Here is a 21,732-nt window from a genome sequence, read left to right as displayed (position 1 = left end):
ATTTAATAAAACTTCTTTTTTAATAAAAAAACATAATTTTAAATAGATAATATTTCATTAATTAAAAATACAAATACCATACATTGCTTAACTTAAAAAAAAAAACTAAAAATTTAGAAAAACAGATTAGAAACATAAAACCTACAACTTATTAAAAAAAAAACACACCAAACGATTAAAAACTTGAAAAAAAAACTAGAAATTAGTCACACTGCGGAGGTGAAAAAATCGGTTGATCAAATGAAGGTATTGGGGTTGTGGTGTTTCTGACGGATGTTTTTTCTTTGCTTGGCCTTTTGGAAGAAGACATTTTCAAAAAAATTGGAGGAAAAGAGAGTAAAATTGTAAGGATTTTGGTTGAAGGTTATGTAAAAAATGGTAAGTATATATATAGAGTAAAGTAAAAAAAAATTAAATCAATTCAGTCGCAAGGACCGTTCAACGGTCAACATGACAGCAACCAATCACAGCACGCGGTCCTTTCTAGCCACACTGCGGCCAAAACCGCAGGAAAGCGGTGTTTGCGGTCCAGGTGGCAAGAGTGCGGTCCGAACCGCAGCCCACTCCCAGCAGCCTTACCTAGTTGAGGTGGAGCGCCAAATGGACTGTTGGCAGACATCTTTTCTAAAAAAAAATCTGAAATTTTCAATTGTAAAGGAAGGGCAGGCCACGTCAGTGCATCAGTCCACTTGACGCACCCCGTCAACAGGATTAGTAATCCGCTGAAAAGGTAAAAAAAAGGTTAAAGTGATTACAATAACCATTTTCCTATTCTTTTTCGTTAATAAAATTTAATTTAGAACCAGACCATAAATTGTCCCAAAACTTTAGGACTTTTTTGGAGATTTTGTTTTATAAAAATAATCATTTTTGTCTAAAATAGATTATTACAGACTGATAAAAAAATTATAAATTGTAATTTTTTATCATTTATACATTTTTTCCAAAATATACTTTTATTTATATCTGAAATGTCTATTCTAATGTACTGTTTTCTAATCAAATATATGTTTAAGCCTATGTATCATATATATACTTCTCATTTTTTATTTTCATTAACTTTTTGTTAAGTTTTAATTAAAAATAAAATATTTTCTCGAAATTTCAGAATTGTTTAGAGAATTTTAGACTTATTCTTGAAATTCCGAAATATATTTTTTTTATATCCGAAATCTGGAATTCTGAAATGTTTTTTTTTGTTAGAATTATACTTTCGAAATAGTCCATTCCGGGCTAGTTGGTCATTTAAAAATAATAAATTATTTTTAGCTTATTTTCTTTAGTATTAATATGAAATATGATTATTTTAGTTAATATTTGATTAATGTACATTACAATTTAAACATGAAAATCTTAAATAAACGTTCATCTTACTCATACGGTCATACACATACATGTTTTATCCATGAGAATCAATTTAACACCATCCTTTAAACCTCATAATAAATTACATAAAACAAGAATATGATCAAATAGGAGATTTTCTGTACATAATAAAACATATTTATATATTTTTATTGTTCTTCGCATTATGCCGTTTCATATAAGGATAACTCTAAAAGTGAAATGTCAAAAATATTAATAATGTGTGTATCAAATAAGACTGGCCATGGCACATAATGATTTACTTGTATACTGATATTGACTTTTGATTCTTTTTTAAGATTATTCCTTATTTTAGAAAAGTTTGAGGTCGTATTTCGTTTTCAGGATTTGATAACTAAATAACACTAAAAGACATTACAAACCATATTTAATTTAATAATCAAATGCCATTTTATTGAGGTTGAGGGAGCCGTCGGTAAATATATATTAAAAACAAGCTAGCCAGATGTTAGAAATTACAAAGTACAAGCAATAATAGGAGAAATACACTGGTCATACCAACATAAAAAATAAAACTTTGATCTTACCTTAACCCAATTAAAAAAGGTAAGTTAAATCTCATTCGTGGTTTTCATAAGAGAATACTTTGAATTTTTGAACACCACTGAGTTCTTTGCCTTCCAAGTACTCCAAAAAACAGCATAAAGCAAGGCACATCTAGCTTGTACTTCTTCTTATCCAACCTCGTGGCTTCAATCAAAGCAAGCAGATTCAATCTACTTGAAGGAGTCACAGACAACAAACCATTCCACGAGCAAAACCAGTCCCAAATCTCTCGAGAGAAACAACATTAAAAGAAGACATGATCTACTTCCTCAACCCCGATGTTACAAAGAGGACAACAAGTAGAAATTGAACTCTTTCCTCGTCTAACCAAATTACAAGCAACCAGAATTTTGTTAATGAACAACCGCCAAACAAAACACTTAAATTCTTAAGGGAACCCAACTTATCCACCTAACATTAACCTGCATCAGAGGATCCGGTAATACATCAACCATCATTCTTCTAAGAGCTTGCACTGAGAAAATATCTGACCCAACTCCTTTCCACCTTCAAGAATCAGAGGCAGTCGAGAGCTGCACATCATCCACCAACTTCGACAGATTCAATAGCTCATCAGACTCCTTCCCGCACCTCAAATTTCTCTTCAAGCATCCTTGGATATCCGCCCCCACACCTCTTGGTAACCTGTCTGAAACAACACAAATTTTCTAAGATTCAAGTTTATGCAATTCAGGAAAGATATCTTTTAAAATTACATCATCACACCATCTATCTTTCCAAAAGAAAGTATGATTTCCAACCTACATACACCTCTCGAAAATATTACCAAGAATGATTCCCCACCCTTCAAGCTCCAAGTGAAACTGATAAATGGAAAGCTAAGTTCCCGGGAGACCCTGTTTCGCTAAAGGCTTTCCATAAATGCAAACAATATTATGAAAAGCTTTAATACACGTAATCCAAAGGCTAGTATGCTCCATTTCATTTTGCTATCACCATTTCGCAAGGAAAGCAATATTTAGAGATCTTAGATCTCTCACACCAAGACCCCATTTCTCTTTTGGGCGAGTTACCAAGTCCTAAGACATCCAATTGATTTTCCTATTATTCTCCGAGAACCAACCCAAAGAAACCTCGTCCTTAAGTCGGTGTTAAATGGAAAAGTTTATGTTGCTACGGCTAAAATTTGATGACATAATCAAGGGAAATCTCTAAATATTATTAAAAGAAAACCTTTAATTCTAAATTGAAGAAATCAGGGCTATTGATTGCATTTCAATCTTATATTTTCTACTGGTGGGTGTCGAGACCACCAAATAAAAAAAACCTAAATACGACGACATACAAAAATGAATTGTAGTAACGGTAATAGGGATCGAATCCACATTGATTGGTTCGAATCAAATTTATGCATTCAGTTCTACGAAATAAAAATATACAATGATTGGGGGTTGGGGGGTGGGGGGGGGGGGTTCAAAATGTTAAATGCGATAAAAACTATTTTACAAAAATAACAAAAATGGAAAAATAAAAAATCTATAAAATAAAACGTTCCAATATCGGGATAAATCGCAAGTTCAACTATTTGACTAATCATCATAATTTTGTGGTGAAATGAGTTTAATGGATACTAATTTGGCTATAGCAATCTAAGAAGCTTGAGATCACCTAGATTTTTCTTAGTTAATACAATGGTTAGAGAAGCTCATAACACATTTTCTTAGTTAAAGTCACAATTTCAATGAAACATGTAATTAATGAAAATTAACTAGCATTAAGATTTAAAATCCACCAAATCCAAGAGGAGTCAAAATGGTTTCACTACTATGTTGGAGGAAATATTTTCATGATATAAGCAATCACAAGAACCATTTGTTACTTGTTAATTTGATGATCTATTACGTAATCAAGAAATTAACCAACTAATTAAACATTCACATATCTAAACTCATGATTAAAGACATATAAACATAAATAGATGTTTTACTAGAAAATAGTTTCATAGCATACCATCAAAACCACACAAAACTATTCATAATCAATTAATTATTCCATAGATTCACCCAATATTGGAAATAAAAACTAACTACACAAAATCATATCAAAACTTGTTCAAATCCGCTCATTTTTTGTGAGGTCGAAGATTGATGAGTTGGGAAGACGTCCGTAAAATTTCAGCTCAATCGAACAACGTTTTCCCCTCCGTCTGATCGCATTAGCCCTCAACATATGATCATGATAATCTGGTGGCCAAAATATTAGTCCAAAATTAGCAAACCCTAAAACTAAGGAAAGCTCAAATGCACTCCAACAAAAAGCTAGAAGTTTTGATACCACTTGTTAAGGATCTTATGGAGGATCCAAATGATTACCTTAGCAATCCAAACATATCCCAAATAGATATCAAACATTTGGTCCTATAAACAAGTGTAAAATCCAACAACAAAACGGACAGTAAACCGGGATGATGAAATATGATAAAATGACTGATGATGAGAGCTACACGTATCAGGATAAAGCAACTATAAATGAAAAGTAAATAAATTACGAGACACATGTATTTAATGTGAGTCCACAATCAACGTGATTGTGTACATCAAGGGGAAGAAACAGACAAATTGTTATATTAATCAACAATCAAATGGGGGTTACAAATTACTTACAAGTGACCAAAATGAAGATACAAAACCCTTAATCTTCAAAGAAATCGCTCGAGATAATAAGAGCCAAGAAACTGGTCAAAATGACCTAAAAAATCCTTAAATCGGCCAAACACCATCTTTCTGATGCTAATTTATGTCGCAAAACTAAGTAATCCTGAAGGACCAAATTGTTAGATTGAAATAGAATGCATTTAGCGGACAAAATAGCATAAGTGTTCTGACCAACTTAATGCTAGTTCGGTTGCTAGATCAAACTAGCATAACAACTAGAAGAAGTGTTCTGATAAGCTCAATGCTACTTCAGATGCTAGACCGGCCTAACATACGAACTAGCAAAACTCTATCTTTCTTCTTTCTTCCGATGATGCTCAAATTTCTTGAATGATTGCGAATATGAAGCATTGCGTATAACACAAATCATAGCATGCTATATGGCAATCATGGGACTTTAGAGGCCGTCATGGCCACAAGATATATCTACTATGTATCTCTTACATAATGTCAAACTATTGACTGATGGTTCATTTTATTGGATTGGTCCAAACCGATCTTTCACCCACTAAAAATAAAAGTTCCTTAGCTGGTGGAAATGATGCAAATTACGCCTACATCGCATCACTTTGTGAACTTCGCGTCCACGACTACGGCTAGTCACGCGTGTAGGTTTGGCCCCCCACCATTTTTTACAATGTAATGATGGAAAAACAAGCTTATAGTTTTAAAAGGCAAAGGAATTACCAATTTGCTATCTCCTTTTAAATTTCCAACACATCAAGATTGTCTAATGGTAATCATTTGGATCTTGTGAATGCCATTTTTGTTATTTTTGTTTTGGGTTTTATAAAAAAAGAAACCATACCGAATCTAAGATATTGTTTTTTAATTAAAACCCAAATCATCGGTTTTTCAAATCAGTTTGATTTTGGGCTGCGATTTTTTTAGTTTTTTTCCGGGTTCACTTTACCCTTAAAACTACAATCTTTTGAGGTGGTATGCCATTTAAAAAAATACATCATTCTAGAAGTAAATTATAAAATGTTTAAAAATACATATCACTTATATAAATTGTTGGGCAAACGCCCAACTGTAATTGAATAAACATATGATTCTTGACCCATCAAGCAGAAGTTTGTTTGGTGTAGATTTTAGTTATGAAAGCCAACCCAACTATCACAAACGGCACTAAAAATTGTAATAATTTGCCAGATGATCCGAGACCCCTCCCTTCTGCCTTGTAGCTATAATCAATAGCTGGATTGGTTGTATGATCCAAAGGAACAGTTGACTGGTCAACATCACCTATACAATATTTTTTCATCATCTCTTTAGCTTCATCACTGTGCCCAAGAACCTCAAAATCTTTTGTCGCATCTTTGCCTGAAACATAAAATGTAGCTTAAAAAAACTGTTTTTTGTTCAGTCTCACGTTGGAGTGATCGATGGATTAAACTTACAAACTACTGCTAGCATAGGTTCTTGTCCACCAGGGTGATCATCCATAAACGTGGTTACATCATAAACCTGATGCAGTTTATGAATTCCGTGAGAAGTATTTAAAAAAAAATCATATTTTTAATGTTATAAATGGGGAACAAACTATTTGTCATATATTGCAAAAGTTCAAAAAAAAAAAAAAAATTGACTGCATATAACTGAAACTAAATGGCGGTAAATATAACAAAAACTGGAGGGAATTCAAAATTCCGGCCCGTCAAGAGCTTATTGGGCTTACTAAGTGGGGCCCGTGAGTCTAAAAGTTAAAAAAATTATTGGGCTCATTTATATTTGTTGTATTTGGGGTTTAAACTTTAAACAACTATTTTATAACAATTTGAGCCCTAAATTACAAAATCTTAGTAGGAATTATACACAAGATCCAATAACACAATTTGCATTATTTTGGGATTGTAATCCAAGAAGAAAAATGGCAGAAAGGTTTTTAGCATAAATGATTTAAGAATTTCTCCTAATGATGATAAAATCTTGACAAGGATGACTTGAAGCAAGGATTTGTAGTAACCTTTTATAAGTTATGGATTCTTCAAAGTTCAAACAACACCAAATCATTACAAACATCAGATAAGGTAAAATTCAACAATATATTCTTTCTCTTCGTTATCCAGGATTTCAATTTGAGTTGTAATTTTTATCTAGATTCGCTTAAATTCTACTATCGGATTACAGAAGCTAGCTGCTAACAACTTAACAAACTACCAAACCTCAAAATCAAACAATGATCGATTTGAATTCAGACATTACAAAATTATAAAAATATAAAGTAGAGAATCAGACAAAAGCAATCAGATCAGAAAATAACGGACCTTTCCGGCTATGATTAGCCAACAGTCATCAACTGTGTCGTGCTTAGAGACCTCAGAAAAGACGAAAGTTTTCCGATCCGACGCCATTTATATATTTATATATATATATATATCTGCTGCTGCTGCTGCACAAACAAAAACAATTAGATCATAGAATACAATAACGAATCAGATCTAAAAAGTTTACTTGTAGTAGGAAAAGGAGTATGGATCTAAGAAAACAGAGACGAATTAAGAGGAATCAATCTGCTTACGAGCGATAAAGACAGTCTGTCTCTCTCTTCTCGATACGAATACGCAGGTAGAAAGACATGAAAGGAGCTTCAGTATAAATATGTGATACTGAATCGTGGATAGCTCCCCAGCACGCACGTTTTGACTCCAATGGGCGATGGCTCCCCTTCCCCTTTTGACTAATAGACATTTATGTTGTAAAGCACATGTTTATTTTCTATATACTAATAAATTTAATATTAGTGGGTCGTCCAATCGACTATTATAAATACATGTGAATCTAGTGCGGTGGCTACTAATGATACAAGACTTCTACCTTATAAGTTATAAGTTATAATGCTATCAAATATGTAAATAGGTTATAACATTATTGAGTTCTCTGAATTTATGTGGCATCCTGGGTAATCGGTGTAAACACCGCTCCCTCTATCTTTCATTGTATTTGTTGATCATCCACGGTGAGAATGCACAATACCTCCCCTCTCACTTTTCTCTATCTCTTTTACTTTTCATTTGTACTATGTTGGTATAAAGGGTATTTTTGGTATTTTCATAGAGTTTGTTAGATTACAATTAAATGATTAGCTAGATTATTGTTAATTGTTATTACTTCTTCCTCTTAATTAGTATCGGTTCCGAAAACTCTTTCAATGTGTATTTCTTTTAATCTTAAGTTCATACATTCTAACATGGTATCATTTTAGTCGATTCCACATTCATCTTCCTTCTGCAATTCTTTTCTTTTGAAATTAAATTCAATTTGCAGTCATCATTCTACAATTAAAAGATGTTAGAATCATATTCAAATGAAACTATTGTTCAATCCATTACCGCTTCAAGCCCATATTTTGTCTGATCTTCCTTTAATCTCCATTTCGTTCTCGTTTCTAATATGTTTAACAAAGTTGGATTCAATTCTTTTCTTCTGAAATCAATTTTACTTTGAAATCATCTTCATTTTGCAATTAAAATGTTAGAATCATATTCAAATGAAACTATTGTTCAATCCATTACCGATTCAAGCCCATATTTTGTTGGATCTTTAGATAATCCCAATTCCATTCTCGTTTCTAATTGATGAAACTGAATAGGAATGATAGATTCTATAATGAAAATGTCATATATGACGATGCAAAAGATTTGGATGAACATGAATATGTAAATAAGATTTGTTTGCATTAGAGGATCAGGAGAACAATTCGTTACAAAACTTGTGTTGAACTATTCTGTGTCAAAAACTCTACCCTCTCTACTAACTAATGCTCCTATATATAGGCGTCAGATGAGCATTAGAAAGGAATCATAAGTCGACAGATCATAACTGCAAACCTAAGATTAAATACATTCCAAAATCGGGATTACAACCCTAATTCAGAATAAAGAAAAGACATTAGACAATACAACCAAGTAGTGAACAACGCATACAACTAGACACAGTCAAATTATGAAACCTAACAATCTCCCTCTTTGTGTCAAGTTGCTGTTGTGGTCTTTTCTTCCGTTTTCTTCATTGCTTCAAATATCTTTGAAATAGTATTCAATAAAGTCATCCGAATGACTATCCACCATTTGATCATATCCGAAACACATTTCATATCTCCTTCAGTATTTGACTTGTTTGCTTCAACTTTTGCAAGGTGTTGATTCAAAGTGGCAGTTTAAAATAAATGTTTATCTCTCAGAAACATCATGCAGTGCTTCACCACTTCATTCTCTTTCATCTTGTATGCAATTCCCAAAGTTCTTTTTCAATAAATTCAGATAAGAATTTATCAAGATTTTTAGGAGGAGGGAAAGCCTTAATAATGGGTTTCCGATTAAGAACCGCTGCTATTTCAACATCCATCTTTGCAACTTCAAGAATATAAGCCCATATCATTCTTCTCAAAAACTGAAAGACAGGCTCATACTTCACGGCGTCCCTCGTAATAATGTTAAACAAAGAAATACAATCATAAGGATTCATGAATGGAACATCAGCCAAAGAAAGTTCATGCAACGCCTGACTGTTGTGACATTCCTAAATTTACAGTCATTTTAAAAATTTTATTTATTGTTATTTTAAAACAGAGTATCTCTTTTGTTGCGGAATTGGTCCCAAAAATATAATTTCAATGTGAGATATTATTAACATTAAACATTTCCGAATAAATGTTCGATAGTGATATCATTTCAAAACTTAGGATGTCATAACTGATACAAAACCTAAGCATAAACAGACCTTACATTAATTTACACTAATAATCTACATCTCCTTTAATATCTCAGTGTAATGTATCTTCGTATAGATACTTGTGATACAAATAAACTGAGTGGGTCAGGTTGGGAAACCTAGTGAGATACATAGGGTTTTCAACCCACAATAATATAGTTAATTTGTTTATTCACATATTTCCTGTCAAACAATTAGCCCGATTACCCATCCCCGTTTTCTTATTTATTCATTCCGAAGGAATTATCCTAAGGGTCATCATCTACATCGTATCTACCTATCATCGCCTACATCGCATGAACAATACAGTTTTGGGGATTACTCCCCCAATACATCACATGAATACGTAGTTACTACGTCGCCGGAACTCGTAATTCATCACCTACAGGTTATGAGCCTTCCGGTGTTTCCACTGGACTGTTTAGATTAGTCTGTGGTCGTCATCTATACTCTGGTAGATGACTACATAGCAACATCGCAAGTCAAGATCAGTGCATCTCCTAGTCATATCCTATTTATCATCGTCTATTTACCATTACCTATCTATTATAACATATCTATCATCTCCTATATACCATCCACTATCATTACCCAATACATATTTATAAGTTTATAATACTTATATGATTAAATCAACTTAAATGCCATCTCATATTATTTTATCTAACACATAACATTTTCGGCACAAATAATAAGCACATAAAGCATGTAATTATCTAGATAATTCATATCTATGTGTAAGATGAAGGTAACTATGCACTCACTTGATAAAAGTGATTGACGATTTCGGTAGTGCTTCGCTTCGTACTTTGAAAAGACCTAGACGCATGAAGTACTAAACCTTAGTCGACATTCATAATCCTGGTGACCATAATAATTATAGTCTAGATTCCTTACTGATCTTAATGTCTACATCAAGATCTATCAAGTAACGATCAGCTAGGAAGGACAGTTGGGAGGCAGGACCATTTCGGCATATAGCATTTCTGAGATCCAACAACTAAGCCAACTTTACCATTCTAGACACCTCTCACGTAAGTAGATCAATCAGTATTATAACTGCAATTACTGATAAATTTTATTTATAGGTTCATAATATTGACTTATGAGTATAAATATAAGTTACACTGAAAGAATGAGAGTGTAGCTTAACTTGCAGAGATTCTTCCTGACAAAAGTCTGGAAGTTGCACGGGCAGAGCTTCTACTTGATAGCTACTACCACTTTAGGCATCATAGGGCTTCACCAAATACTAAAACTGTTAGGTCATATTTTGTTGGTTTGGGCTAGGCATTCATTTGTATGAGTCTTGTTAGTCTTTGTCTTGGTGTTTATAGGGTTTGCGATTGGGTGAACCGAAAACAGGGGTTTTCGGTTCAATTGGTGTTTGCGGCCGCAAGGCTGTTTGCGGCCGTGAACTGTTTACGGTTCATGTTCCCTATATATATATATATATATATATATATATATATATATATATATATATATATATATATATATATATATATGTCAGTCTTGTCAGAATGTACGACGGTTGTATGTGTGTGTGTCCATTATACCAGACGTTTGCGGCTCAATAGAAACGTGTGCAATTTGGATCATTCTTGCTTCTACTCCTTCTTGTTCTCATTGATTATTGCTTTTTCTTGTGTTTGATCACTAGTTGGTTCCAGATTTGGGGACTTACAATTGGTATCAGAGCCATACTAGTGTCAAAACCGTTCAAGTTGTGTTTTCGGTTGGAGTATTCTTTATTTTCGTGATTGTTCAAGCTTGGTTACTGAGTTCCTGCTGTTGATCGTGATTTCAAGGCCAAAGGGATTGAAGATCTGCTCGAAATCAACTGTTTTCATCAAATTCTGGGTGTTTTCGGCTGTAAATTGTTCATCTGTTTACGGCTGTAAATTGTTTTCGACTGCAAACGTGCTGTTTTCGACTGTAAACCCTCGTTTTCAACTGTAAACCGCTCTTTGACTGTAAACTGCTTTGACCGTGAACTTTTTTCGGCTGCAAACTCGTGTACGGCCGTAAACCCTTTTTGGCTGTAAACTCTCCTTGGGCTGTAAACCTTGTTCTCGGTTGTAATCTTCTTTTCGGTTGTGCTTTCTTTATAAGTTTTGTTTTCAATCAATTAAGAAAATTAAAAAAATGGAACCACAAAACATGACAGTTCATCAGGAGTTGGACTTAATCATGAGAACTACTACAGGAATCCCGCGTCTTCTGTCAGCTGAAGGATTTCCTGAATGGAAATACAGAATGGAGAAATACATTAAAATGAAGGATTTCAAAATATGGCGCAATATTCTGAAGGGTCCAGTTAGAATCACTGCCACTCTTGAAAATGGAACAATTATCGATAAAGATTTTGCAAATTACACAGATGCGGATTTCGAGAAAATTGAAGAGCAAGAAAAGGCTCTCGCAACACTGACAATGGCTTTCTCCGGAAATTGCACAAGGATTCAGGGAGTATGACTCAGCCAAAGCTCTGTGGGAAGCATTGATTGAAGTTTGTGAGGGAAAAGAAGACATGAAGCAGAGCCGACAAGACATGCTCAGACAGAAGTTCAACATGTTTAATCATATTCTTGGAGAATCATTGGAGGCTCAACTACAGCGATTTATTACTCTTACCACTGAGATGAGTTCTGCTGGAATTTCAGTGCCACGATCAGAGATTGACAAGAAACTGCTTAACTCTCTCCCCAAGTCATGGGACATGAATGTCTCTGTTATCAAGAAGACAAAGGATCTCAACCGACTCAGTCTTGCAGAAACAATGGCAATCATTAAAGCCTGTGATCTTGATGACAAGCAAAGGGAAATTAACCATGTGAACTCCTACTCGACTGCTAATCTGGGGATTTCTTCGAACAATGCCTTTTCATCCTTTATTGCTCCACAAAATCAATATTTTGTTGTTCCACAACCACCATCCCATGTTGTTCCACCATCCATTCCTTATCCACATGCAGCCTCCTCTTCAAAAGCTTCTATTACCACCTATGATCTCAAAGAAGCCGAAGAGAACATGGCCCTAGCCTTTGGCCTGGTGAATTGCTATAATGCCTTTGTGGCTGGAGAATTGCCTCCTCAGATTTCTTTTGCTGATCTTGATCAGATTCACCATGAGGATGTGGACGAAATGGACATTACAGATTGCAATGGCGGTTTTCAGAGCTAAACAGTTTGCCAAGAAAACAGGGAAAAACAATTGGGGCATGAATGCAGAGAAGAAGGTTGGATTCAACAAAGGAAAGTTGAGGTGCTTTAACTGTCAGGAGCCTGGTCACTTTGCTCGTGATTGTCCGAAGCCTGATAGAAGAGTAAATCATGAAAGGACAATGGTTCCGGTTGGAAATAATAGGGGAGCTGCTGCTAACAACGAGACTGCAAATCTGGCGGTGGTAGCTAAGTCATTTGATTGGGAAGACCAAATTCAGGTCTTGAACATTTCAGGACCTGAAAATGCACATTTGGGCCAGATAAGTGAAGTCACCGAGGAGAATGTTGGAGAGGATCCTGAAGAAGAGATGATGGAGTTGCAGTTTGCCTTCATGGTATCCACTACCCCTGAGCCTGAGAAAAAGGAGGTCAGTGAAATTTCATGTTCACAAAAATGCATTGATATTGTTAAAATTTTTACGTGAACAAATCGAATTAATACGTTGAGAAAACGAGGACCTTAAGTACGAAGGTTATAACCTTAGGAAGGGCCAAAGACCACTAAAAGAACAATTAGAGGCCAAAACTAAGGATTTTAGAAAATTACAGGAAGAGTATAGCAACAAGTGTGAGAACTACAATTTTATCAAGAAACAACTTGCCACTGTAACTGACGAGCTTGGCACATTAAAAATTCGATTTGAAAATGCTGATTTTAATTTCAAAAAGTTTGATGTGTCAAGTGAGAGAGTTGCAACCATAATATAGAATTAAATGAGACGGAAAGACAATAAGCAAGTAGGTCTAGGGTATGAGAGTGTCCCTCCTCCTTTTAATCACAATTACACTACTATCCCTATGACCCAGGAAGAGATGGATAGAGAGGAACATCTCGTGTATGAAAAACCTGTTGTACCTGTGCCGAATAGTAGTGCTAGGGAAAAGGATACTAACATTTCTACTTCCTATGCAGATTCACCTTTAAGTCAAGGCAAGCAGGCTTCTGAAGAGAGAGTTTCTAATAATAATCTTGTTTCAAAATCTGATGTTTTTGTTTTAAACAATGATGCTTTTGTTTCTAACTCTAAAACTGATGTTTTGGTTTGTGATGATTCTGTGTCAAAGTCTGATGATTCAGATGTTTTTGATAAGTGTGGTGATGTGTTTGATAAATCTGATGTTCCTGTTACTAGCACATACACTCCACCCACACCTGTCACACAACCTGAATCTTGCACATGCACTTGTGGGAAGAGTAAGGGAGTCAATTAGAACACTAGACCAGAAAAGAGCGGTACTAGTTTTTATGCTAAGAAACAGACATGCTTTAACTGTGGAACTGCTGGTCATATTGCACGCAATTGTCCAAATCGGGAATTTGTTCCCTTTTATGCACAAAGAAGAGAGAACGATTCACGAGGAAGATCTCTCATTAGAAAATTCTCGAGATCTTGTTCTCGTGATGATGATTGGAATGTCAATAAAGACAGAAAACGGGTTGAGTTTGGAAATAATAAACAGGTTTTACATGAAAATACAATAGGTACTTTAACGAAACCGAACGTGGCTAAGCCAAGATCGGGTTCGTCAAAGTTTTCGTCTGGGTCTTCGGCTAATCTTAGATGGAAACCCAAACGATCAAAACCAAAGAAAAATGTTTCAAAATCACCTGTAAATGTTTCTAAACCTAACTATCAATGGGTGCCCAATCATTTAAATGTCCAATCACCTCAGTCTTTTGTATGTGCGTCTGGTAATAAATCAAATTCAAAAAGTGAAAAAGAAATTTCTGTTGCTAACAACAGAAAACCCAGTGTTTCAATGACATGGGTTTCAAAATCTAATTAATCTCGCGCATCGTGCAGGAACAGCTACGGAGGAATGTCGTCAGACCGTGGTATGTCGATAGTGGTTGTTCCAGGCACATGACATGAGACATCTCCCAACTGCATGACATTCCGAATTTTAATGGGGGCTATGTTTCCTTCGCGAGAGGAGAAGGTGGGAAGATCACCCTGAAAGGAACTGTCACAAACGTAGTGCTTAGCTTTGAGTACGTCAACTATGCTCCCGAGCTGAAGCACAGTCTGTAAAGTGTCTCACAGATCTGTGACAAAGGCTATTCAACACACTTCACTAACAAAGAGTGTCTTATCTTGAAGCCTGGAATCATCATCCTTGAAGAATGGATCTTGGTGAAATGGAAGAGGGATGGAAATGCATACATCATCGACATGAATCATAATATCCCAGAACAAGTCACCTGTCTTTTATCTAAAGTCTCTGAACACAATGCCATGTTTTGGCATCGTCGTCTCGGCCATGCGAATGCCAAGAACCTGAATCGTCTTGCTAAAAACGAGATTGTGCGTGGCCTTCCTATCAAAGACTTTATCACTTTTGAAAAATGTGTGGCTTGTGCTCAAGGCAAACATCATCGCAAGCCCCATTTGCCAAAGACTGTTAACTCAATCAGCAAAGTTCTCCAATTGTTGCACATGGATTTATTTGGTCCGATCAACGTTCTCAGCATCAACAAGAGCTCTTATTGCTTGGTTGTGATAGATGAATACTCGCGGTTCACATGGGTTTTCTTCTTATCCAACAAGAGTGGGATCACTGATCTGATCAAGAAGTTCATTGTGATGATTGAGAATCAAACAAATGAGAAAGTGAAGGTGTTCAGAACTAATAATGGCACAGAATTCAAGAACGATGTTCTGGATCATTTTTGCGCCGAAAAGGGAATACTGCGTCAGCACACTGCTGTTCGTACACCTCAACAAAATGGTGTTGCTGAACGGCGCAATTATACTCTGATAGACGCTGCAAGGACGATGCTTTGTGATTCCAAACTACCGGTCTTCTTTTGGGCATAGGCGATCAACACTGCCTGCTACGTCCAGAACCGTGTCCTGATCAACAAAGCCCAAATGAAGACCCCATATGAAATTTTGTACAATCACAAGCCATCAGTTACAGTCACAACCGAGTCCAACCCCAAGTTCAACTCGAAGGCTGATGACTGCTACTTTGTGGGATACGCTGCACGAACTGCTTACAGAGTATACAACAAGAAAACCAAGCAGATTGTGGAATCTTTCGATGTGCGCTAGCTGGAAGAGAATGAGACAGATGCCCGAGTCGGTCCTGACTGGTTATTTGATTACGCTTCTTTATTTAAATCATTTAATGTGTTTTCAGATGATGTGTCAGGTTCTTGCTCAGGTACGAAGGCTGTTATTGAAGATGAAGAGGAAGATGTTGTGTACAGACCACCTTTGGTGCTTCCTACGACTCCTATGGTGGATGAAGCTGTTCCATGTACTTCTTCAGGTTCTCCAAGTCAAAGAATCAATCCTGATGCTGAAGCCACTCCTCTTACTCCTGCTGAAAGAGAGTTCATGACCAGAGATACTTCCGCTACTACTCAATCTTTCATGGAGCTTCTCTTTCCCGAGCCAATAGAAAATGAGTTCGTGGCAAGCACCTCTCACGGTTCCAGATCGTCTGAGGCGGATGATTCAGCAGATGATGAACTCATCAACATCAACAACTTTCCTGTCACAATCAATGACATCAGCCATGAAATTCCCACCAGACTTCAACGCGATCATCCGATCGAAAACGTCATTGGTCACCTAGGCGACAGACTTAAAACGAGGAGTCAGAGTGGAGATGTCAATACATGTCTCTACTCTTGCTTCATTTCTCAGATCGAGCCAAAGAACGTGGAAATGGCACTGAATGAGCCTAGTTGGGTTGATGCGATGCACGAGGAACTTAATCAATTTGAGAAATTGGGGGTATGGAAACTGGTTGAGCTACCAAAGGGTAAAAAGTCTTTGGACACGCGCTGGGTGTTCCGTAATAAGCAAGACAATTATGGGGTGATTGTGAGAAACAAAGCACGTCTGGTTGTTCGTGGGTTTCGGCAAATTGAAGGCCTTGACTACACTGAAGTGTATGCTCCTGTAGCGCGCCTTGAAGCTATTCGTATCTTCCTGGCTTATGCTTCCTACATGGGGTTCACCATTTATCAAATGGACGTTAAGACCGCCTTTCTATATGGAGCTGTGAAAGAGGAAATTTATGTTGATCAACCTCCTGGTTTTGTCAACTCAAAATTTCCAAATCATGTCTACAAATTAGACAAGGCTCTATATGGGTTACATCAGGCTCCTCGAGCTTGGTATGCTACTCTAACAGATCATTTGCTTGAGCATGGTTATACCAGATGCACGATTGATCGGACGCTCTTCATCAAGCATGTGGATGTCGATTAAATTCTTGTACAAATATATGTTGATGACATCATTTTCGGGTCAACAAGCTCGAAGCTGTGCAAAGAGTTCGAGGCTGTTATGAAGAAGAGATTTGAGATGAGTTCTTTGGGAGAAATGACCATGTTCTTGGGGTTGCAAGTTAGACAAGATTCAACCGGAATCCTTTTGCATCAAGGAAAATATGTTGAAGACATGCTTGAGAAGTTTGGGTTTAAAGATTCTAAAGTTTCCTTGACACTGATGGTTGAATGACCATTGTTGACTCTAGATCCTGATGGAGAATCCGTAGATCAAACAGAGCATAGATCAATGATCGGATCCCTGATGTATCTGACTGCGAGCAGACCCGACATCATGTTCGCAGTCTGTTAATGCGCACGTTATCAGGCTAATTCTAAACTCTCTCATTTAATTGCTGCCAAAAGAATTTTTAGATATCTCAAAGGTAGCCCAAAACTGGGTCTTTGGTATCCTAAAAATTCTGATTTTGGTTTATATGCATTTGCTGACAGCAATTATAGAGGTTGTGAACTTGAAAGGAAATCAACTTCCGGGGGATGTCAATTCTTAGGCGACCGTCTGGTGTCTTGGCAATGCAAGAAACAACAAACTGTCTCAACCTCAACAGCTGAGGCGGAATACGTTGTTGCCTCTGCCTGTTGCTCTCAAGTTATCTGGATCCAACATCAACTTTTGGACTACGGTTTGAATTTTCTTGAAACCCCTATCTTTTGTGATAATGATGCTGCAATCCAAATAGATAAAAATCCTGTCCAACACTCCAAAACCAAGCACATCGACATCAAAGTTCATTTCATTAGAGATTGTTATGAGCGTTCGGTCATCCGTTTGGAACAGATTCACACTGATAATAATGTGGCGGATCTGTTCACCAAACCGTTCAACAAAGCTCGATTTGATGTGCTTGTGGGTTTTCTCAAAATGATACGTTTTGAAGACTAATTTTTTGTTTTAGGTTAGTTTAAATTTGCGCATTTATTTTCCTTTCTCTCCTATGCACAAATTTAGGGGGAGAAATAAAACAAAACAAAAAAAAAATCATAAAATACAAAAATCCAAAAATATGTTCTAATGGAGGTTGTCTGCAGGAAATTAGTTGGGAAGTGATATTAACCAAGTGATAACATGCAATTTTAATTTGTGTAAGGTACCAACGCTGAACTGTGTAGGCTCTCTGTTCAATGCGCTGGTAGGCACGAAAGATTTAAATGGACCAGACTAGGCATAGATTGACATTTAAAAGGACTTGACAAGTATTGACTTAGATAGTTCCGTTTGGTCTGACAATACGACGCTCGGGTAGATTGAGCAGTGAGATATACATGGGAATCTGCGGGCTACACTAAAGTAATTTGTATCTAGAATTGTGACGTAAATTTTCCTTGATGTATGGACGCATGTCCTTAATTCCGGTACTGATAGGGCGACTGGGGAATTCCGATAAAGTAGGTCTGTAGAAGGTTATTTTCTTGCTTTCTTTCTGTCAGTCATATGTTGCCTCCTCTGCATGATTGGATGAGATCCGACCTGGACTGCAACATATGCAACTCTGTTTCTATGCATCTCCTTCTATATGCAATTCTTTCTGTCTATTAGTCATATGCTGTCTCCTTTGCGTGATAAGTTTTTATCCGACCTGGAACACAACATATGCAACATTCTATTTCTCAATCCCTCTAATCCAGTTAGTCATATGTTAATCCCTCTGCGTGATTGGAAGAGATCCGACCTGGGAATAAGACATATGCATTTCTAAAATCTATCTTCTTCCTTAATAATTGTCTTGCTCATCTAAAGTAAGGAGTATTTTGAAAGTCCTTGATTACCGGGGTATATCGGGAAGCGGGAAACACATTCTAGTACATCTAAAATTGAACATTTAATAGGTTGTCTGTAGATCTCGCTGTTAAATTTAGGTGGAAAACAATATCCATGGTCGTCGTCAGCCAAATGGTCCTTTAGGAATATTATTTAGGAACATAGGGTCAAAAGTCTTGTCACTTGTAGCATGTCCAAAATATTGTCACTATCTTTCGTGTTTAAGTGGACCACAATACTGGCGATTGACCAGATCTATTCATGAAGGTGGAGGTACTGAAAAACATATTAAGGCTGTCTTAAAACTTTGATCCCAAAACCATGAAAATAATATTAGCAATGGTGAAGAGAAATTTGTGTTATTTATTTTTATTTTCTAAAAAAAATTAAAAATTAAAAAAAAATGTTAGTTTGAATTTAATTTTTTAGATTTTAATTTTAATTTTTAGTCTTCAAAATGTTTTATTTTTGATTAAATTTGGATGTATTCGGTTTGGGCTTGAAGCTTTTTGGTTTACAGTCCATGGGTTGTGGGCCGGATATGGTCCAGGTATATAAGGTAAGGTTTCCGGCTGAAAACCCTACTACACTCACTTTTTCGTTCCCAGCCGCAAACCCATCTCAGTTTCTCTCAACTGTTCGTCAAATCCTCTTACCGTTTCATCATCGATTTGTTGTTTTCATCGGAAATTGACCCTTGATTCTTGTAGGTACATCAAAGGCGACCCTCACTATGTTGAAATTAACTCGAATCGATCGCGTTGCAGGATTATTGAAGCAAAAACGATTTTCAGCATCAACACCGTTTACGGCTGTTGGACCGTTTACGACTGTTGAACCGTTTACAGCTGCAACTTCGTTTACGGCCGTAAACTCATTTCCAACCGTAAACTTGTTTTTAGCCATAAAACTTGTTTTTCATCCAAATAAAATTAAATTGAAGCCTAATCAACTTTTAATTTGAGAAAATTCAACTTTAATTGATTAAATCATTAGTTTTCTCACTTGGCTTGTTTGGTGCAGAACAAATGGCAGACTTGAAATTTTCCGATAATCACAACATTGCTGCTTTCTTGATTGATCCTCCAACAGCACACCAATAATTTAGGTCTATGATTCATGGACTTAAGAGATGTTGTCTTGCACATGCTTTCCAGTCAAATCCTGTAATTTATCAAGATTTAGTCAGGCAGTTTTGGAACAAAGCTTCAACTAATAAAGGAGGAGAAGATGGTGAAGACACAGTTGAATCAGTCATCCACGAAAGAAAGATTGTAGTATCTGAACAAATGATTCGCGAAGTGCTTCAAATCAAGGATCAACCAGGGTCTCAAACTGAAATTTCTATGGAACAGACTGAAGAAATACTTGAAAAGATGGGTTATGAAGGAGTATTCCCACCACAATAAAGAAGCTGTTGCCACCATACGGGGGTTTCCTTGCTCACTCAGTCGTGATTTGCATCTCCGACAGGAAATCTGGTGCTGATGAGATTTCCTTACTGAATACTGGTGCTATTGCTACTCTTGCCATGGATCTTGAATTCAACTTTTCAAGATTTGTATTGAACGAAATGAAGAGCAATTTAGAAGGAAAGAGGAAGGATAAGTTCTTGATGTATCCAAGATTTCTCCAAATGATCTTTGACAGCAAATACCCAGACTTGGAAAGAAGTGGTGAGACTCTGGATTTAAAATCTCTGGGTGTGAACACTTTTGGTCTTATGAAGCAAAATCGCAAGGGAAAGTTTGTGTTTCAAGGAAAGTACCCTCTGGAGAAGTTTGGCCAGTTTGCGGAGATTAGCGAGGCATCTGAGTCAGAAAGTTCCTCAGATGATGTCACTCTTTCTGATCATGAAGAAGACCATGAAGATGATGTTATTACCGCTTCTGAGCATGAAGAAGACCATGTTCCTCCCGTTGCTATTGTTGCCGAAGAACATGTACCGATGACTGATGTGGAGGTGAATGATGATGATGATGCAGGTGATGATGATGAAGGTGAAGATGTGATGAATCTTGGGGGAAAATGTACTTGACTTTGATGATGATGAATTATTCTTCGACTTTGAGCAGAATGATGATTTCAGGCCAAGCAATGAGGAACTCAATGCGTTTTTTGATGATGTCCATGATGTTGTACAATCTACTACGGAGACTGAGGGAGTTAGTAGTGTTCTCAAGGTGACGCCTCCAACTTTTGATCAGATGGCCAACACTTCAGCTAATCTGGATATAACTACAAGGATTCCTCCCCTTATAGTTGTTACTCCAACCACTTTGCCATCTAAAAGTGATCTTATTATGAAACAAGCCTCCTAGCCTCCATTCAAAAGGAGAAGAGCCGATCCAAGGCCGGGAGTGCTGATCAGAGAACAAGCACCGCCAGCCTAACAATCTTCTGCAACTGCTGCACCAACCCAACCAACCCATGAAGACAATCAAGTTTTGAGAGAAGGACCAAGTGTTGTTCGATCTTCTTATGAAGTCGGGAGCTCTTCAGCTCCTGGGGGTTCCTCTCAACCACAATCTGCACATGATGCTGCCTCCGAGAGGCTTGCCAGATTTTTGGCCCAACAAGATTCAGACCCTTCACCCCGAGGCAAAGGGATATCTATAGGTGAAGGAAGTTCAGGGGGAGCGGACCCATCAATTTCTGAGCTCAAGGAGGAAATTGGTGTTCTGAATCAAAAACTCATTGAAAAGGACGTTTTGATTGGAAATCTCGACATTCGAACGTTAATTTAGTTTTTGGTGTTTTTGGTGTTTATTTGTTGAAAACAATTTGTTTTTTTTGTAAGAATGTTAATTTAGTTTATAATACTTTTGCCCCCCCAAATGAATTGTTCAAGTTCCGCCACTGATCATTACTACACTAAATGTGATGATCTCACTAAAATCACCAACAACAAATACATATATTAAAATACATATATGTTGATGCAAAAAAAACTTCAAATAAAATAGTTATGTGGATCTAAAAAATATATATTGAAACTAAATAACAATATCAACAGAGATATCAATTATACAAGTTTTTGTTAGGGTAAAGATACCTGTGCTTATTGTACCATTCCACATTTGTATCAGGTGATTTGTTATAACTAGTGCAAAATT

The 21,732-nt window shown here is 36.5% G+C and overlaps 1 protein-coding gene across 3 annotated transcripts; it reads right to left on the bottom strand.

Moving 5' to 3' along the window:
• Positions 1–5,554: 5,554 nt before the first annotated feature.
• LOC145138715 (cytochrome b5-like) lies at positions 5,555–7,260 on the bottom strand. 3 transcript variants are annotated; one of them, XM_079072747.1, is made up of 4 exons: positions 7,132–7,260; positions 6,878–7,002; positions 6,011–6,077; positions 5,555–5,933 (listed from the first exon to the last, which is right to left on the bottom strand). In XM_079072747.1, exons 2-4 carry the CDS (start codon positions 6,962–6,964, stop codon positions 5,674–5,676), a joined length of 414 nt encoding a protein of 137 aa, XP_078928873.1. In that variant the 5' UTR covers positions 6,965–7,002; positions 7,132–7,260; the 3' UTR covers positions 5,555–5,673. The 3 variants fall into 3 exon arrangements, with proteins under 3 accessions (XP_078928873.1, XP_078928874.1, XP_078928875.1); XM_079072748.1 differs by having other exon boundaries at positions 6,878–6,999; positions 7,132–7,259; XM_079072749.1 differs by having other exon boundaries at positions 6,878–6,982; positions 7,132–7,249.
• Between the last annotated feature and the right edge of the window lie 14,472 nt (positions 7,261–21,732).

Source organism: Lactuca virosa, chromosome 9 (genome assembly GCF_052849685.1).
Source record: "Lactuca virosa cultivar CGN04683 chromosome 9, Lactuca_virosa_CGN04683_v6, whole genome shotgun sequence".
NCBI lineage: Eukaryota > Viridiplantae > Streptophyta > Magnoliopsida > Asterales > Asteraceae > Lactuca > Lactuca virosa.
The sequence above is the reverse complement of the archived record's forward strand: the minus strand, read 5'-3'. Positions and strand labels throughout refer to the sequence as shown.

What these genes read in the sequence shown, in the direction of transcription:
- LOC145138715 (XM_079072747.1), bottom strand. Translation starts at nt 6,964, where the DNA reads ATGGCGTCGGATCGGAAAACTTTCGTCTTTTCTGAGGTCTCTAAGCAC. An exon ending in GGCTAATCATAGCCGGAAAG is followed by an intron (nt 6,078 to 6,877) that starts GTCCGTTATTTT and finishes AAACTGCATCAG; the next exon opens with GTTTATGATGTAACCACGTT. An exon ending in ACCTATGCTAGCAGTAGTTT is followed by an intron (nt 5,934 to 6,010) that starts GTAAGTTTAATC and finishes TTTATGTTTCAG; the next exon opens with GCAAAGATGCGACAAAAGAT.